This window comes from Hylobates moloch, unplaced genomic scaffold (genome assembly GCF_009828535.3).
Source record: "Hylobates moloch isolate HMO894 unplaced genomic scaffold, HMol_V3 SCAFFOLD_8, whole genome shotgun sequence".
Lineage (NCBI taxonomy): Eukaryota > Metazoa > Chordata > Mammalia > Primates > Hylobatidae > Hylobates > Hylobates moloch.
In genome coordinates this window covers 77,338,624-77,356,786 of record NW_026652283.1, presented here as the reverse complement: position 1 = coordinate 77,356,786, position 18,163 = coordinate 77,338,624, and the positions used below count along the sequence as shown (strand labels likewise).

The 18,163-nt window shown below is 47.1% G+C and overlaps 1 protein-coding gene across 5 annotated transcripts in view; it reads right to left on the bottom strand.

The window, feature by feature from the left end:
- The window catches only part of POC1A (POC1 centriolar protein A), a 79,795-nt gene that overhangs the window by 20,763 nt on the left and 40,869 nt on the right, over nt 1-18,163 (bottom strand). For 4 of the 5 annotated variants that reach the window (XM_032161376.2, XM_058442622.1, XM_032161377.2 and 1 more), the window contains one exon: nt 469-612. In XM_032161376.2, coding sequence (XP_032017267.1) covers nt 469-612 — 144 coding nt within the window. Of the gene's footprint in view, nt 1-468; nt 613-17,063; nt 17,140-18,163 lie in introns of those variants that run through there. The other variant, XM_058442625.1, reaches the window with a different exon arrangement.

Genomic DNA, 18,163 nt, shown 5'->3' with positions numbered 1-18,163 from the left:
ACATTACAGATAAACACAGCAGGGCTTGGAGAACAGAAGGGATTTCCCCAAGGTTGCACAGAGGATAAGGAAAGGGCCAGGCTCAAACTCAGAGCCTAGGCTCTCAGAAGCCCTGACTCACTACTCAGTTCCCTGGCGTGCCCCTGCAGTGCCCATCCAGCAAAGAGTGGGAGGAATAAACAAACACAGTGTTTCTTTCAAAGCTCTTCAGTGGCTCAGGCCAGCTCTAGGTGAGCACACTCCAGTAGTACCCAGCATTGGGGATTCTGGAGTCTAGTGGCCTGGCCAGGGCTTGAATGGCTCCAAGAGCCAGGATCCCCGGGAAGGCTCTGCAATGTCATTAATCTGGGCTGGAAAACAGGTCCATTATAATTATGTTTTTAAAAATCCAACACCTGTTATCCAACTTCAAATGGTCCAAATGCGGGACCAAGTGCAGATGACGGGTGAACCCACAGTGTGGCCTACCTGAGTGAGGACATCCAGCTGGCCCACAATGTGCTCCAACGTGCTAGTCAGTGTCTGGGGCACGCTCACAGGCTCCTGGGGCTGGCTCTGCACAGACTCCACACTCCTGCCTTTTCCTGGGGGGACAGGGAAGTCCACTTCTGGCTAAAGACAGAAAGAAAAAAGTTCCTCAGTCCATCCAGTGCTTGAAGAAATACTGTGAGAGGAATAGCTCCTCCAAAGGATGAAAGGGAAAACCACCAGCAAATTTGAGAAGGTAAACTCTAAGTGTCAGTGAGAAACAGCAGCGTGGCGGCGTTCCCACATCTGGGTCCACACACACACCTTTCCAGGAAGAGGCCTTAAGTGGGGAGTGGAATCAGAACACCTCGTGGTCCAGGCAGGAAGGGGCCTGGGGAGGAGGGCAGGTAGGCCAGTGAGTGGCCTCAGCCTGCTCTTGGAGCCCCTCAGGGAGGCTAGCTGCCTCCCATCTCTTCAAGCAGCTGGCACCCATCAGCAGGCATCCAGGTGAGTCCAGAGATGCTGAAGCCTGGCCTGGGCCTGAAGTCCCTCCTCTTCCTGGTCAGCTCAACTCTAATTCCCCACCCTTCAATATGGGGATGTGCCAGGCTTCACAAATGCCTTTCCCAGGCCCGAGAAACCGTGGCCCAGAACTTGGTGGAAGTGTGTGTGTGGCGGGGAGAGGGGTGTTCCAACCCCACCCTGGCCCAGATCCCCTGGAAAAACAAAGATTTCTATGTGCATGTCCCAGGCTGGTACATGGCTGGCAGGAATCAGAATCCACAGGAAAGGCACCCCCGGGCTGCTTCAGATAGGACTCCAGGAGGTGAGGGGCTTCGTGTTTCTGTGTAAGGCCCTTCAGCCCCTAAATTCAGCAAAGTCAGCTCCTTGCCTTATGCACAAAGGCTTCTGTGGACCGAGGAGGTGCTGTGCACATGTTCAGTGGGCGGGATGCTGGAGCGCCATGGGTGTCCAAGGGCAGGGCTGGTCTTAGAGCCTGCAGTTCCTCTGTGGACTTGTTCCCGTGGGAATGCGGTTCAGCACGTGGACCCTACCTGCATGTTTTCCTTTATTAGGTAAGTATTCTATTCTCATAGATCACAAACTTTCAAGGGCATGCTGATTTGAACTTGGAAAAATGCTGGCCCTCATGGTAGCTACAGGAGAACTTGAATGTGAGACATGAGCCAGAGGGATGTTCTTGAGATCATAAGCAGCACCGTGTCCACACACCTATCATCAGCATGTCGGCCACTTCCGTGGCCATTTCTAAGACTTCGGCCATCAGGGCTGGGTCTCTTCCAGTCCTCCAGGAATCAATGTGCTTCAGATCTCAATGCTTACCCAGAAGCCCATCCCAAAAGGAAATTTCAGAAGTCCACCAGTCTTGCTAGGAGAGACTTCAGCCTACCACAGTGGCCCCTAGACTAAGGCAGTTCTGTCAGGAGACACAGCAGAGTGCAGTGGTGAGGAATGGTGACTCAGACAGTCACTAACCAGCTCTGGGCCTCCACTTCCTCATCTATAAAATAGGGATGAAGACTGGGCCAGTCCTTCAAACGGCTGGGCTGTGAGACATGCTTATCTGAAGCTACCAGCAGGCCTTTCTTAAGAAATGTTCAGTGCTGTGCCCACTCCTTCCAGAGGACCCCCTAACAGTGCAGACACACACTCTTCCACTGGAGGAAGGGTGTGAGCAGGGAACTGTTTTGTCCCACAGCCAGCATTGTCATGGAATGGGCCAGAGTCTGGTGCTGCTGGCTGCCTAGGAAGGAGGGAATGGAAAATGTGAGTTTCTGCAGAATGGCCCAGAAATGGACAGTGCTGAGCTCAGCCTCTGGAAGCACAGTGGACGCTGCAGGGAGGCAGTGTGAGTACCACTGACTTTAGCAATAGAAACCCTCCTGGATGAGCCAAAGCTGAGCCAGCTCCAAGGGAGTATTAAAGACAGCAGCCACGGCGCTCCAAGCTGGAGAGGTGGCCTTCACAACAGAGGGTTGCGGCAGCCACCATGTTTTCCCACCTATACCACACTTTCATGGGCTGTCTCCATTTGACAATAAAGAGAACTAAGGCTCAGTCAGAAAATGACTGTCCAAAGGTAACCAGCCTCAAACTCCAGGGCTGCCTTGAGCCATTTCCCTGCCTGCTTGCCCATTCCCATCAGAAAATATCACAGCACTTAACACTCCATCAGTCCAGCAATCACCATGGTTTACTTGCCATCCACTGTGTGCCCTCATTTAATGTCACCTCACTTAATACGTGTAACCTCACTTCATCCTTATGATGGCCCTTCCCAACAGGCATTATTAACCTTATTTTTCAGACATGGACCCTTGGGCTCAAAGAGGTTAAGTAACTTGTTCTAAGTTACCCAGCAAATAACAGAATTGGGATCTGAACCCAAAGTGCAGGCTCTTCCCGGACATGAGACAGCCTCTGGCAGGTGACATTGACTGTAGCTGGGCTTCCATGTGCACAAATCCTCTCCAACATCCCCGTGGAGGCCTCTGAATCCTGAGTCTAATGCCTTTTGCGTCACTTCCCCAACCCAGCTGCCCTGGAATGATTGCCCAGCACAGAGCTGAACGCAGAGCAGGCCCTCCACAAACACTCAACACCTCAAAGAACGGGGCCCACCAAGGTAAAATTCCTGTGTAATGAAACCTCCCCACTGTCTGCACTGCAGCAAAGGGCCAGTAGCCCCGCCCCTCACAGCTCTGTAGCCACTCACCTGCATGCCAGCACTCTGGAGCTGTGGCATTTCCCTGAGAGCTGGGCAAATAAGCAAGAAAGCAGAGATAAGAAAATGACACACAAGAGTGGGAAGAGACAGTCGTACCAGAGCCATGAGTAATGACAGTAGCAGAATAACCCAAGCAGCATTTAAATGCAAAAGTCACATCAGCATTTTGTCTGTTCAACATCAAAGAGTCCTAGGGGTTTTGCCCGGTGGTTCTCAGTTAAGTATAACATGAATAAAATGACACAAAGAGGCCAGACACAGTGACTTACACCTGTAACCCCACCACTTTGGGAGGCCAAGACGGGTGGATCACTTGAGGTCAGGAGTCCAAGAAAAGCCTGGCCAATATGGTGAAACCCTATCTCTACTAAAAATACAAAAATTAGCCAGGCATGGTGGTGGGCACCTGTAATCCCAGCTACTCGGGAGGCTGAGGCAGGAGAATCACTTGAACCCAGGAGGTGGAGGTTGCAGTGAGCTGAGATCACACCACTGCATTCCAGCCTGGGCAACAGAGCAAGACTCCGCCTCAAAAGAAAAAGTAATGCTCACTAAAATAACAACAAAGATTAACCCACACATATACTCGTATAGGCCTACAACAATTCAACAACATTTCACTTTTGCCAAATATAAACATCTTAATACCAAAACAAAAGAAGTTGACTCTCAAGAGATGGCTCTAACTTTGGGAAATATCACTTGGGGTCTGCAGGTGTCTCCTCTCATGCCACCCTGGGGTGGGACTCTGGCCTCTCACAGTCGGTTAATGTGTTGCCCTCCTCAGTTCCTGTTTCCTCTGCTGCCTGCTTTTCATACACCACCAGGAGCTCAGCATATCACACACAGTAGGAATTGCCTAAATGTCTGTGGCTGATACTCAGCTACCCAGACACATGAGGAACCAAACCATAACATTTCATTAAAAACAAAAGAAACAGCTTGTAGATCTTCCTTGTGACAAGAAATCAACCCATCTGGAGTTGACTTCTTGAGAGGTCTCTGAATTGACCGTGATCTCACTCTTCCATCAAGATACAAGTATGGATAAGGAGCTGTTGCCTAGGATATATAAAGCTGGGGAAAGTGTTAATTCCATCCTAACAAGAAAAAGACTGACAATCTAAAAGAATCATAACTTCTCTAAATCAGAGAGCTGAAGTCACAGAGCAACCAGTAGCCTGAAATCTAAGGAAAGACAGACACTTCCAAGGAAAATAGAAAGTGAGCATCAGCTGTGGGTCACCTATGGCAAAGCATGAGGAGAAGAGACACCAAATGCCATACGAGTGGGTAAGTTATAGTTTTAACAAATTGCTGGAGACCAAGTGCAGATTAGGGTAAGAGTGCAGAACCCCCAGGTGCCATAGACACAAGTAGAGCTTGCACCCATGCACAGGTTCTCCTCCACAGACCTCCACTGGTCTTTCATGACAAAAAAATGGGGGCAGAACAGTAGATGGAAGAAAACCATTCTTGGAGGTGCAGGCCTAGGGGAGGGGAGTGAGTAAGGAAAGGTATGAAGCCCTGCCAGGACCTCTCCCCTGTAGAAGAGCATCCTGAAGCTACTAGAGAGAAGCAAATATAAAAACACCTCTTCCCTTGAGGGAGAGGCAGCAAACTATCCTGAACTGAGATTATCAAGGTCTCCTTTGAATGAGGAAGGAGCAGGACCGCTAAGAATGTCTCACTTTTGAGACCCAGGGAGACAGAGTCTGCTTAAGACTGAAGCTGGGTCAAGACAACAGGGCCCACGCCAACCCCCTGCAAAACAAAACAAAACAAACAAACAAAAAAAACAAAGAACAAAGAACAAAACAAAACAAAAAAATAGCAAGCACCAAGCAATAAGCAACAGCAGCCTATCTAGGGAGGAGGGCCAAGAGCATGGAAAAAAGCATGCCCCTCTGAGGGGCACGCCCACAGGGCTGGCTGAAAGGTGAGAGTGAGAAAAATGACTGAGAAAAGCCTCCATCACCCAGACCTCATCCTAGGTACGTTAGGTAACACTAAACTAAGCTCAACTCCTGATGAGACTATTTACCTCAGTCTTTACTGTCCTAAGCATGATGCCTGGCATTTAATAAAACATTATGAGACACAAAAAGGCAGGGAGAAAAAAAAACCCCACTGTCAAGAGACAAAGCAATCAGTAGAAGCAGACTCAGATGACCTACATGTTGAAACTATGAGATACAAAATTTAAAATAACTATGATTAATATGGTAAAGGCTCTACTGAACAACACACATGATCAAATGGAGAATTTCAGCAGAAAGGCAGAAATTATAAGAAAGAGTCAAATGGAAACAAAAGAAATAAGAAACCCAGTAACAGAGAAATATGGCTATAATGGGCTCAATGGGCAAATAAATTAGTGATCTTAAAGATAGATCAATTCCTCAAAGTGAAACACAGAGGGATAAAACAGAACAGAGCTTCCATAAGCTACAGGACAATACTGTCTCTAACACATGGACAATTGAAATTCTAGAAGGAGAAGGGAGAGAAATTAGATATTTCTTATAATACAAATTTGCTGGTAAAAAATTGTCAGCTTTGGTTTGTCTGGAGGGGAAAAAAGGTCTTTATTTCTCCATCATTTCTAAAATATTTTTGCTGAGTACAGAACTTTGGGTTGGCAGTTTTTCTCTCAAACTTTAAAGATGTTACTCTTTCAGTTTGCATAGTTTCATGAGAATTCTTCATAATTCTTACATTTGATCCACATATATATGTCTTTTTTTCTCTGGCTACCTTCAAGATTTCTTAATCCTTGGTTTTCAGAAGTTTGAATATAACTCATCTAGGATTTTGTTTTGTTTTGTTTTTCTCCAGCTTGTTTGCTGTTTCTCTGAGCTTCTTGGAACTATGGTTTGATGCCTTTCATTATTTTTGAAAATTATTGGCCATTATCTTTTCAATAGCACCAAAACAACATGAAGTATATATTATTAATAGTTTCCTAGGGCTGCTGTAACAAATTGTCATGTTTGATGGCGTAAAACAATCTAAATTAATTCTCTCACAGTTCTGGAAGTCTGAATCAAGGCAGGGCCACATTTCCTCTGGAGGCACTAAGGGAGAATGCTTCCTTCCCTCTTTCAGCTTCTGGTGGCTCCATAATTCCTTGGCTTATGGCTACATAACTCCAATCTCTGCCTCTGTCTTCACATGGCATTCTTCTCCTTTCTCTGTGTGTCTCTCTTCTGTGTGGCTCTTCTAGGGACACTTGTCATTCAATTTAGGACCACCAATCCAAGACGATCTCATCTTGAGATTCTTAATTACATCCACAAAGATCTTTTCCCCCAAGTAAAGTCATCTTCACAGTTTCTAGGGGTTAGGATGTAGACATATCTTTCAGGGAGGCTCTCATTCAACACACTACAAAATGCTTAAGTATAAATCTAACAACATTTGTGTAAAATGTGTATGTTGAAAACTACAAAACACTAATGAGAAAAATTGAAGACCTATACCAATGAAGAGATATATCATGTTCACGTATTAAAGGCTCAATGTTGTAAAGATGTCAATTTCCTCCCAAATCACCTATAGACATCAAGAAGTTGATTCTAAAATTTACATGGAAAGGCAAAGGAACTAGAAAAGCCAACACAATTTTGAAAAAAAGAATAAATTAGAGGAATCACACTACATGATTTCAAGACTTAGTCTAAAACTATATTAACCAAGACACTGTGATATTGGTAAAAGGATAGACACGTAGATTAATGGAACAAAGAGAATCCAGAAACTCTAGACCAATATCCGGCCAGTTAATTTTTAAAAAAGGTGCACAAACAACTTAGTACAGAAAAGTTAGTATTTCCAACAGTTGATTAAACAACTGAGTATCCACACGCAAAAAAATGAACTTCGGTACATACCTTGCACCACATACAGAAACTAATTCAAAATGGATCATAGACCTAAGTGTAAAATCTAAAACTATAAGGCCGGGTGTAGTGGCTCATGCCTGTAATCCCAGCACTTTGGGAGGCTGAGGCAGGTGGATCATCTGAGGTCAGGAGTTCGAGACCAGCCTGGCCAAAATGGCAAAACCACATCTCTACTAAAATGCAAAAATTAGTCAGGTGTGGTGGCGGGCACCTGTAATCCCACCTATTAGGGAGGCTGAGGCAGAAGAATCGCTTGAACGTGGGAGGCAGAGGTTGTAGTGAGTCGAGATTGTGCCAACACATTCCAGCCTGGGCAACAAAGCAAGACTTCGTCTCAAAAAATAAAAATAAAAAACAAAAAACAAAATCTAAAACTATAAAACTGATACACATTTTTCCTGTAAAACATAGAAAATCTCTGTGACCTTGGGTTGGGCATATTCCTTAGATATGACACCTAAAGTATGATCTATAAAAGAAAAAATTGAAAAAATGAACTTCTTCAAAATTCAAAACTTCTGCTCTTTGAAAGACACTGTTAAAAAGGATGGTGTACATCATTAATCATTAGGATAATGGAAGTTAAAACCACAGCGACATACAACTATATGCGTATTAGAATAGCCTAAAGGTAAAAAAAACTGATCATGCCAAGTGTCGGAAGGGAGGTGGAGTAACTTGAACTCTCATATACTGCTGGCACGAACGTAAGATGGCATAACCATTTTGAAAAGTTTGACAGTTATTAAAAAGCTAAACATACACCTATTATATGTCCCAGCCATTCCACTCCTACGTAATTACCCAAGAAAATGGAAGCATATTTCCATAGAAAAATATGTACATGAACGTTCATGGCAGCTTTATTTATAATAAAATTGCAAATAGCCCAAATGCTCACCAACAAAACAAAACTGTGGTATATCCATTTGATTAAATAAAAAGGAATGAACTACTGATACATATAACAATGTGGGTCAATCTCAAAATAATTAGGCTGAGTGAAAGAAACCAGACCAAAAAGAATATATAACTGTATAATTCCATTTATATCATATTCTAAAAAATACAAACTAATCAATAGTGACAGAAAGCAGATTAATGATTGCCTGGGGCTGGGGGTGGAGTGAGTAGATTGACTACAGAGAGGCAAAAGAGAACATTTTGGGATGATGGAAAGATTCTATATCTTGATTGTGGTGGTGGTTACATGACTGTATCTGTCAAAACTCAGAGAACTGTTTGCTTTCTAACACGGTGAATGTTACCATTTGTAAATTATAAAGCCTGACTAAAAACAAAAAACATGTGGTTACAACTAAAATGTCCTTAGGGGACCAACCTACCCATCACAGGACAGTTGACACCATCCATCACTGCCACTCTGCCCTCAAGGTGAAAATCACCAGCTCTCTCCACTGGGCATTACCAATGGGCCAAACCCAAGGCTGAAGACCCCAGGTGAGGCCCACAAGGTCCACCATCAGTCTGAGAATTACAGTTTCCAAATGCAAAGCCAGAGTCATAACTCAATGCAGTTCAATTCCCAAAGCCCCAGTTTCCCAGTGGAATTCGAGAGAGCAGCAGAGATTCCCAGGCAAGGTCTCCCAAGCAGCAGCCATGCAGTCCATGGAGTGTCAGGCCTCCGCTGCTTAGGAGTCTGCACACACCTGGTCAGCAGGCTGGAGCTTGAGCAGAGATGGAATACACCCCTCTTAGGGGGTGAAATGGACAATTCTTAACAGCTGCTCAAGGTGGAACTTTCTACTTTTAATTTCTAACACTGGACCATGCCCTTTGCCCAGCCCGCTCCTGAAACTGAAACTCTGTAATAAACAAAAGCATCCAGGAACTGGTCCAAAGCTTGATTCTAGGCAAGAGAGGGGAGAAGAAGGTAACCTGGGGCCAAGAGCTGGACTATCACACTCACCCTCCTGTACAGACCCAGGTGAACAGCATGTCTGGCCACTGCTCACTGAAAACCAAGGCACGTCACTACATTTCCAAAGCAGAGCTGCCCTGTGCAAAACTGGAAGAAATGGACACAAACACACCCCCAAGATTAAATCTTTTCAACTGAATCTTTGATTGGACTGTTCACTGTACAGCCTGCTAAGTGTGGATGAGGAGACTCACAGACACAGATGTTTCTTAGTCCTGGCCTCAGGCCTTTGACAATTTGCCTTCATGAAAAGTTGACAGGCAGCCATGTCTGTCTACCTCCATGTTTGCTAAACCTGCCCCTGAGGAGGGAAGCAGGGAACACACCGAGCTCACTTGCACTCAGCATCATGTCCATCTTCTCAAGAGGAAAGGCACGGGCGTTTTCTCAAATCAAAGCTCAAAAGAAGCCTGTACTGAATTCACCACACGTATCTGCAGACTAGATACACTACAGCCTTATTTGCCCTGTAATTTAGGGTTCTGGCCTAGAATCCAACAGGAGAAGAAACTTCTGATTCCAAACATAGCCCTGAACCCAAGAGAAATTCTGGTTTCCTAAAACCATCTAACTTTTGGCAGTCCTGCCACTCCTGCCTCCAGGCAACCTGAGCATGAGGGTGGGGTTTGGTCCCACCGCTGGCTTTCATCTAGGGGGTATGAAAATGCAGGGTGCCTTTTCACATTCCCCATGCCAGACTGTGAGTAGGGCAGGTGCTGGGTCGTTTTTGAAAGTTCAGGCCGGGCGCAGTGGCTCACACCTGTAATCCCAGCACTTTGGGAGGCCGAGGCGGGTGGATCATGAGGTCAGGAGATTGAGACCATCCTGGCTAACACGGTGAAACCCCGTCTCTACTAAAAATACAAAAAAATTAGCTGGGCGAGGTGGCAGGCACCTGTAGTCCCAGCTACTTGGGAGGCTGAGGCAGGAGAATGGCGTGAACCTGGGAGGTGGAGCTTGCAGTGAGCCGAGATCGTGCCACTGTGACAGAGCGAGACTACGTCTCAAAAAAAAAAAAAAAAAAAAGAAAGTTCAGAAGTTCAGAGACATGGGGCCTGGAGGTCCACAGTCCACACAGCAACCTCCAAAACCAAATCAGATGCTCTACAACTATAGATCACAGTCAGGCCTCAGAGCCACCCCTTGACCTCAGGCCCCTCTCTGCCTATGGGAAACCAACATGGTGTCCTTTGGACTAAAACCTGTGAAGGGGCCAGGTGTGATGGCATGCGCCTGTAGTCCCAGCTACTCATGAGGCTGAGGTAGGAGGATCACTTGAGCCCAGGAGTTGGAGGCTGCACTGAGCTATAATCCAGCCTGAGTGACATTGCGAGAGATCCTATTTCTAAATAAATAAATAAAATAAAAATCGTGAAGGGGTTGAGGGGTAGGTCTAAAATGAAGGATGGGGAATCTGCATGCCTGACCAACCCCTGGATTCCAGGCCTTGTCACACACAGAACCAGGACCACCTGGTTCCCAGGACCACAGGCCATCTCCCAGTCCCCTCTCAGAAAGTGGTCCCTTTGAGGCAGGGATCACAGGTGCCTGTCATCCTATTTCAACCTGTGTTGCTCACAGGCCTTGGGCATGTAGGAGATGCTGTATGCACAAACCAAGACTCCGTTCTCCTCACCCAGGCCCATGGCAAGATGGAGGACCTGCCCCAGGGCTGTGATGGCCACTCCTGGGCTTGACCCCCATCAATCTGCTGACTCCCCAGCCTCTCTCTGCAAGTATTTCCAAGAATTTTCCCCCACACGAAGCGAAGGGGTGATTTTTCAAAACAGTGAAAGGATTGCCTTGATAGGCAAGAAATGGCAAGTTATTTGGTGTCTGACATGCCCCCAGGAGAAAGAAGTTGATCTGGGAGGTCTATCTTACTGAAGTGACACACATAGGCGAGGGAAGCCAGGAAGAAGAGAGCGAGATGAAGCAGTGAGGTGACGGCTAAGTAACTTCAAACCAGTAGAGGCAGTGAGGAAGCAGCAAGAACATGCCTTGGCACAGTGCGGTTCCTTCCCTGGAGGGGTTCAGAGCTGGTTGGAAAACAACCCCAGCCTTTAGGGGCGGGAGCCCTCCAGGTCATCACACTTGTTACAGTGAGAAATGCACACAAGGGTGGGGGGCAGCAAGGTGGAGCCGGTTTTAGGAACACAGAGCGGGAGGGCTGCATGGTGGAGGCTAGGAAGCCTCAGGAGGAAGCAGGTCCATCCTGGGCCAGGCCCACACTCCTGCTGAGTCTGTTCTGGAGTTCCTGCAGATGCACCTCTGGAGCATCTTCAGAAACCACCACATAGGCAAGCAGGCGACCTGCCCTGCCCAACACCTATGTGGGAACATTCCCTCTCAACACACACCTGCTTCCTTGAGGGCGGCTCTGGTTCAGTTCAGCTCCACGTACACTCCCAAGGGCTCACTACAAGCTGGTGCTGAGTATCTTAGGGTTACCTGCCCCCTACCTGGAGAAAGAAATGCCTACCCTCTCATAGCACATACCTGAACCGAAGTACCCTGGGAGGGAGATCAAGGATTCCGATAAAGCCCAAGTGCTGACTGTAGATTTCTTTTATATTAAACTGCTTTGAACTAATTTTAGAATTGGAGAAAAGTTGCAAAAAATAGTACAGAGAATTTCCATATATCCCTCTGCCAGTGTTAATGTCTTACATAACCATAGGACAATGATCAGACCAGGAAACTAACACTGTGACAATACCATTAACCAAAATAGGAACCCCATTTGAACTTTACCAGTTTTTCTACTAACGTCCTTAGATCCTGATGTTCCAGAATCCTACCGATGCATTTATTATGTTAGCCTCCTCCCATCTGTGTCAGTTCCTTAGTCCTCCCTTGTCTTTCATGACCTTGACACTTCTGAAGAATATTGATCAGTTATTTTATCAAATGTTCCCTGACTTGGGTTTTATCATTAGATTCAGGTTATAAATGTTGGACACCACCAGAAAAGTGATGTGCACAGTATCACAGGGTTCATGTGGAAGGGCTTATATTACAGGGAATGTTGACCTTGATCAATGGTGACACTGACCTCTCTGCCAGGTTTCTCCAATGCAAAGTTACTATCTTTCCTGTGTAGTTAATTTTTGGGGACTGTGGATATTTGAAAGGGAATGTGTTGCTGTCATTACAAACTCTGTGTGTCAGCTCCGCTTGCAGCTGCCCCACAGATGAGGCATCTAATGAAGACGAGCAGCAGAGCCGACATCTCTGGGAGACGCCACAGCTCTCAGTGACAAAGAGGAACAGTAGCGGTTTATTTATAGATCCACTTGAAGACAGCTCATTGTAACTACTGGAGTTGAATTTTTAAAACCTCGGAACAAAGGCTGGCTATTTTAAACTCTCCTTGCACTTAGTTCAATGGAGAGTGTTAGAGCCATCGACCACACCCCAGGCATCACTCCCAAGCTCCGTAATTCATACTTTGTGCAGCATCACAGGACACGAGCAAAGCCTGCCAAGATAGATAAACAGGACTGGCTCTGCCCAACCCGCAGAAGCAGCAGCCCTCCACCAGAGCCCTCAGAGCCACCAGAGCAGATCAGCCAGAGCCCTCCACCAGCAGCCCCACGATTCCCAGGGAGGAGTTGCAGGAGGCTGTGTCCCATGGGGTCAAACGGCCTCTCCTTTCCTGGAAAATGAAGTCGCAGACAGCTGTTATGAACCAAGTTTACATCACCTCTTCCCTTCCCTCCCCCTGCAGGCTTCAAAGACAGCCAGTGCCCCCCAGCGGATGCCTGGCCCAAGATAGCTAGCAGTAGCTGGCCCACCTGTGCCTGACCCACCTCCAGGAAGGAGTGAGGAGCTCACAGTACCAAACTCTCCTGGAGGACATCAGGAGTGTGGTGTGAGCCCAGACGCACCCCTTTCCCCAAGCCCAAGACAGCTCCAGGCCAAAGCCCTCTCAGCTACTCCATCTACCAGAACCATGGCTCGGGGAAGGGGGAGCAGAGAACATGGGTTTTCTCAAAGCTTCCCGCATCCTTATTTGAACAATGACACAATGTGGGAAAATGTGAATGTGGACTAGATATTTGATATGAAGGAACTATTAATTTCATCAGATGTGATAAGAGTACTGCTATTATATAACTAAGAAATGGCCTTATTTGGAGTAAAAAATGATATATCTGGGATTTTTAAAACCACTCAAACTCTTCTTTAAAATGTGGGGGCAACAGATGAAATGAAATTAGCAGAATGTTGAAGCTAGGTGAGTGGTACATGGGGTTTGTTACATTATTCTATCTTTTGTGCTAGCTTGAAATTTCCACAATACAAAGGTTTTTCTGTTTTGTTTTGTTTTAATTAAAAAAACAACAAAAAAAACCTTCCTGGTGACTGAAAGGAGCTGTGGAGCTGAGGCCAGGCGAGTGGGACTCCAAGAGGAAGCTCAGCCACAGGATCACCTCCACTCTGGTGTCCTGGGATTTGCAAGCATAAGAGGCAGATGACTTTGTCTAAGTCCACGGAACGTTCTGACCAGCCTTTAGCACTGCCACAGAGAAAGCCCCTGATGGCAACAAGTACTCAGTGAATCCTGCAGCAATGTCCGGACCTTCAAAGAAACTAATTGTAAGATAATCTCCATGGAAACCATCTATTCTGATTTTTTTTCCATGGCAACCAATAAGAACATAAACACAAGCACTATCCAACACCCTTACACCACATGGCAATGCTGCTGTCCAATCTGGAAAATAAAAACCACAAAGGGTTTTTTTCCATTTAAAATGAAAAGAAGTTCTGAAACTTCTAGTCTAGGCATGCAGACGCTACCACCCTCTGTTGCCCCGCCACTGCCCACACCACCCCATGTCATCTGCCCCCCAAAACTGACAAATAAGGCCAGAAGGTAGCTTCCTTCTTTTAGTCTGAGACCATCAAAAATGCCAAAAGGAAAGACAGCCCGCCTCTAGCCTCACACACTCAACTTATGCTGCCCACAGACGTGAGAATGCTTTGACTTCCTGAGCATTTTTTATGTGCCAGACACATACTGAGCACCATGGCAAGAGCAAGGCTCCAGCCCTCCAGGGAGAAAAGTTAGGTCTGTAAATAACAGACAACAGGAGAGGGGGGCTGCTCCAGGTAGGAGAGTGCTCCGGGCAGGTGGAGCAGGAAGAACTCACTGCTGCTGGCCTCCCAAGGAAGGCTGCATGGAGGAGGTGCCATCTGGAAAGAGACTAAAAGGATGAGCGCAACACCACTAGGAGCAGTCAATGGTGGCCCCAAAAATCAGTCAGACTTAAGAGACAGGTTTATTTCTACCTGTGGCTCATTTATTTCATTTTCAGGTTTCTGAGCTTAAAAAAGTAGAATGAGGCCGGGCGCGGTGGCTCACGCTTGTAATCCCAGCACTTTGGGAGGCCGAGGCGGGTGGATCACGAGGTCAGGAGATCGAGGCCACGGTGAAACCCCGTCTCTACTAAAAAGACAAAAAATTAGCCGGGCGTGGTGGCGGGCGCCTGTAGTCCCAGCTACTCGGAGAGGCTGAGGCAGGAGAATGGCGTGAACCCGGGAGGCGGAAGTTGCGGTGAGCCGAGATTGCGCCACTGCACTCCAGCCTGGGCGACAGAGCGAGACTCCGTCTCAAAAAAAAAAAAAAAAGTAGAATGAAAACAAAAGAACAGAATAAAAGGGAAGAAAGATCCTTAAATGCCAAAGCCCTCGGTTCTTGTCTACCCTCTCTGCTTTGCAGCAAACAATTGTTACAAGACGATTCTTGTGGCCTCTGTGGGCTCTCCTGTGGAGAGGTGATGATGGGACTTTAGATTGCCTGTCATCACTATCGGCAAAAAGGCAGTGTCATAGCAGTGGCCCCAGTGTGTGAAGCAAAAAGTCCTTCAAGGCATGCAGCCTGGCTCTGCCTGGAGCCATGTGTGCCTTGTAGGAAAGCATCACAGTGTTGAGACTCCACTTTCTGTCCTGTGACTCAGGTTCATTTCCCCACACGCACATGTGGAATCTCCAATAACCCTGAGCCCAAGCTTTGGCTGCCAGGGGAAAAGGAAAACCCAAAACAGTTCTGGAACTCTTGAAAGAGATAACGAAGCTCTCAAAGGAGTGTGTGGGCCTGGGTTTATATGCCAAATGTGTACTGATGCACACAGAGCTGGACCCAAGGGCCTCCAGACTTTGTCTGGATTCCTGAGTCAGGTTGCTCTGTCTTCCTGATACTGTGATTGTCTTAATACGATTTTCCCTGGATGTCTGAGAACACACCTCCCATTGGTTTAAGTCATTAAATAGGCCTTCCTTCCTCAACATCATGCAACTCTCCTCTGGAGAGGAACCTACTTGCTTTTAGAATGGATGGGAATTTTTCTAGTGACAGGAAACACCATTAGCCCCTCAAGGGGGCAGTTCAGAGAAGGGAGTTCTGGCTTCCACTCCAACCTTGCCACCTCTACCCTAATCGCTGTTTCAGGGCTTGTTTCTGCTCTTGCTACCTCGAGGCACCTCTTCAAAAGGCTCTGCAGGCCGGGCATGGTGGCTCACACCTGTAATCCCAACACTTTGGGAGGCCAAGGCGGGCAGATCACCAGAGGTCAAGAGTTTGTGACAAGCCTGGCCAACATGGTGAAACCCTGTCTCTACTAAAAATACAAAAATTAGCCAGGCATAGTGGCAGGCCTGTAATCCCAGCTACTCAGGAGGCTGAGGCAGAAGAATCTCTTGAACCAGAAGGCAGAGGTTACAGTAAGCCGAGATTGCGCTATTGCATTCCAGCCTAGGCAAGAACGGCTAGACTCCGTCTCAAAATAAAAATAAAAATTAAAATTAAAAAAAAAAAGAGGCTCTGCAAATAAGACCTTCATCTGGGGTTCCAATGTTAAGCCATATACACCCAAGCCATCTCCGGCTCAGACAGAGACTCTCACCATCTGCTTCCCTAAAGCCTAGCAGGCTGTCTGAAGGATGGGAGCTGGCCTAGGCATCCACATGTGCAGGGTGAGAAGTGCGAGACAGGACATCAAGACAGCAAGGGAGACACCAAGGATAACACGGGAGACAGGTGGCCTGGAGAACACAGATCCAAGAATAGGTGACTGGACTAATGGCAGGAGTACTAAGGGGCAGGACAGAAGGCAGGACAGAACAACAGGCCTGGCAGAGGCTCACAGCAGAGACACAGCGAGTCCCATCTTCCTTACTACTGATGTCCTCAGCTGGTAATAAAACCACATGCCTGCCTGTCTGGTTGTAAACAGAGACTTGGTAGATGCCTTTGGGTTGAAAGGGCCCACGAGGCAGCACTGGACTTTCTTTCTTGCTTTCTTTCTTTTTGAGACAGGGTCTCACGCTGTCACCCAGGCAGTGGTGCAATCATAGTTCACTGCAGCCTTGAACTCCTGGGCTCATGCAATTCTCCCACCTCACCCCTGAACAGCTGGGACTACAGATGCATGCCACCAAGCCTGACTGGGCTTTCTTTAAACAGTGCACTGAGATTAGAACCAAGGTTGGCTGGGCGTGGTGGCTCACACCTGTAATCTCAGCACTTTGGGAGGCCAAGGTGGGTGGATCACCTGAGGTCAGGAGTTCAAGACCAGCTGGCCAACATGGCAAAATCCCATCTCTACTAAAAAAATACAACAAATTAGCCGGGTGTGGTGGTACATGCCCGTAATCCCAGCTATTCGGGAGGCTGAGACACGAGAATTGTTTGAACCCCGGAGGCGGAGGTTGCAGTGAGCCGAGATCACGCCACTGCACTCCAGCCTGGGTGACAGAGCCAGGCACTGTCTCAAAAAATACCAAAACCAAACAAACAAACACATAAAAAAAGAACCAAGGTCATACCCTTTTCCTCTTCTGGAAAGCAGCAGACTACAGCGGGCTGCGAAGGACACTGATTTTCTGATTGCCTCCCCTAAGCTGTACCCACGACGAGTCATAGAAACTTCGAAGATAAGGAGACTTACTTCTTCCCCTAATTCCCCTGCCCAGGATGCCATGGTCACAATAGGCTAGACTGTTTTCCAAAAGACCAGTGGTTCTCCAAGTGAGTCCCTGGATCAGCAGCATCAGCATCACCTAGAAATCTGTTAGAAATGTGAATTCCCTATTAAATCGGATACTCTGGGTGTGGGGCCCAGCAAGCTGTGTTTTAACAAGCCCTCAGAGTGATTCTGAGGCACACTAAAGTTTGAGAACCACTGCAGGAGGCTTACTACGATAACTGTCAAATGTTAAAAGGCCTGTCTCTTCACCATCACTGCCTGGGAAGCCCAACTAGCATCTCCTAATGGATTTCTGCAAATGCTGTCCTCGTGCGTATCAAAGGCAACTCCTCCCTCGTGGGAAACATAGTGACTATTTAACATTTACCTGGCAATAACATCAGTGGTAGCCTCTGGATGAAAAAGGAGCTGGGACCCTGCCCTGGGCCTGGGTGGCCCCACTTCCAGGAGCACTGGCATCTTTGGTGCTCCTGGATCTTGCAAACACCACATTACTCACCAGCCACTGGCCAAAGGTACTCTGTTTCAAGCCCCAAAACTGTAGTTTGGGGGCTGGGCATGGTGGCTCACGCCTGCAATCCCAGCATTTTGGGAGGCCGAGGTGGGTGGATCACCTGAGGTCAGGAGTTCAAGACCAGCCTAGCCAACATGGTGAAACACTGTCTCTACTAAAAATACAAAAGTTTGCCGGTGTGGTGGTGTGCACCTGTAATCCCAGCTACTCAGGTGGCTGAGACAGGAGAATCGCTTGAACTCGGGAGGCAGAGGTTGCAGTGAACCGAGATCACGCCACTACACTCCAGCCTGGGTGACAGAGAGAGACTCCGTCTCAAAAAACAAAAACAAACAAACAAAAAAAACAAAACCTGTAGTTTGGTAACAAATATTGAATCTTTTTTATTTTTAGTATCCACTCTCTTACCACTGAAACTAAGAAACCCAGAGCACTTTCCACGAATTCTATTGAGATAAAGGTGGAGGAAAATGCAACCCGAGTATGAAAGGGGACATCTTATCTGGAGGCCCCTGCCACCCAAAGCAAAGGCTGCTGTGGCCTCTCTTCTGCAGGAAGGTCTCTTGCAGAGTGAGCCCATGAAATGAAAAA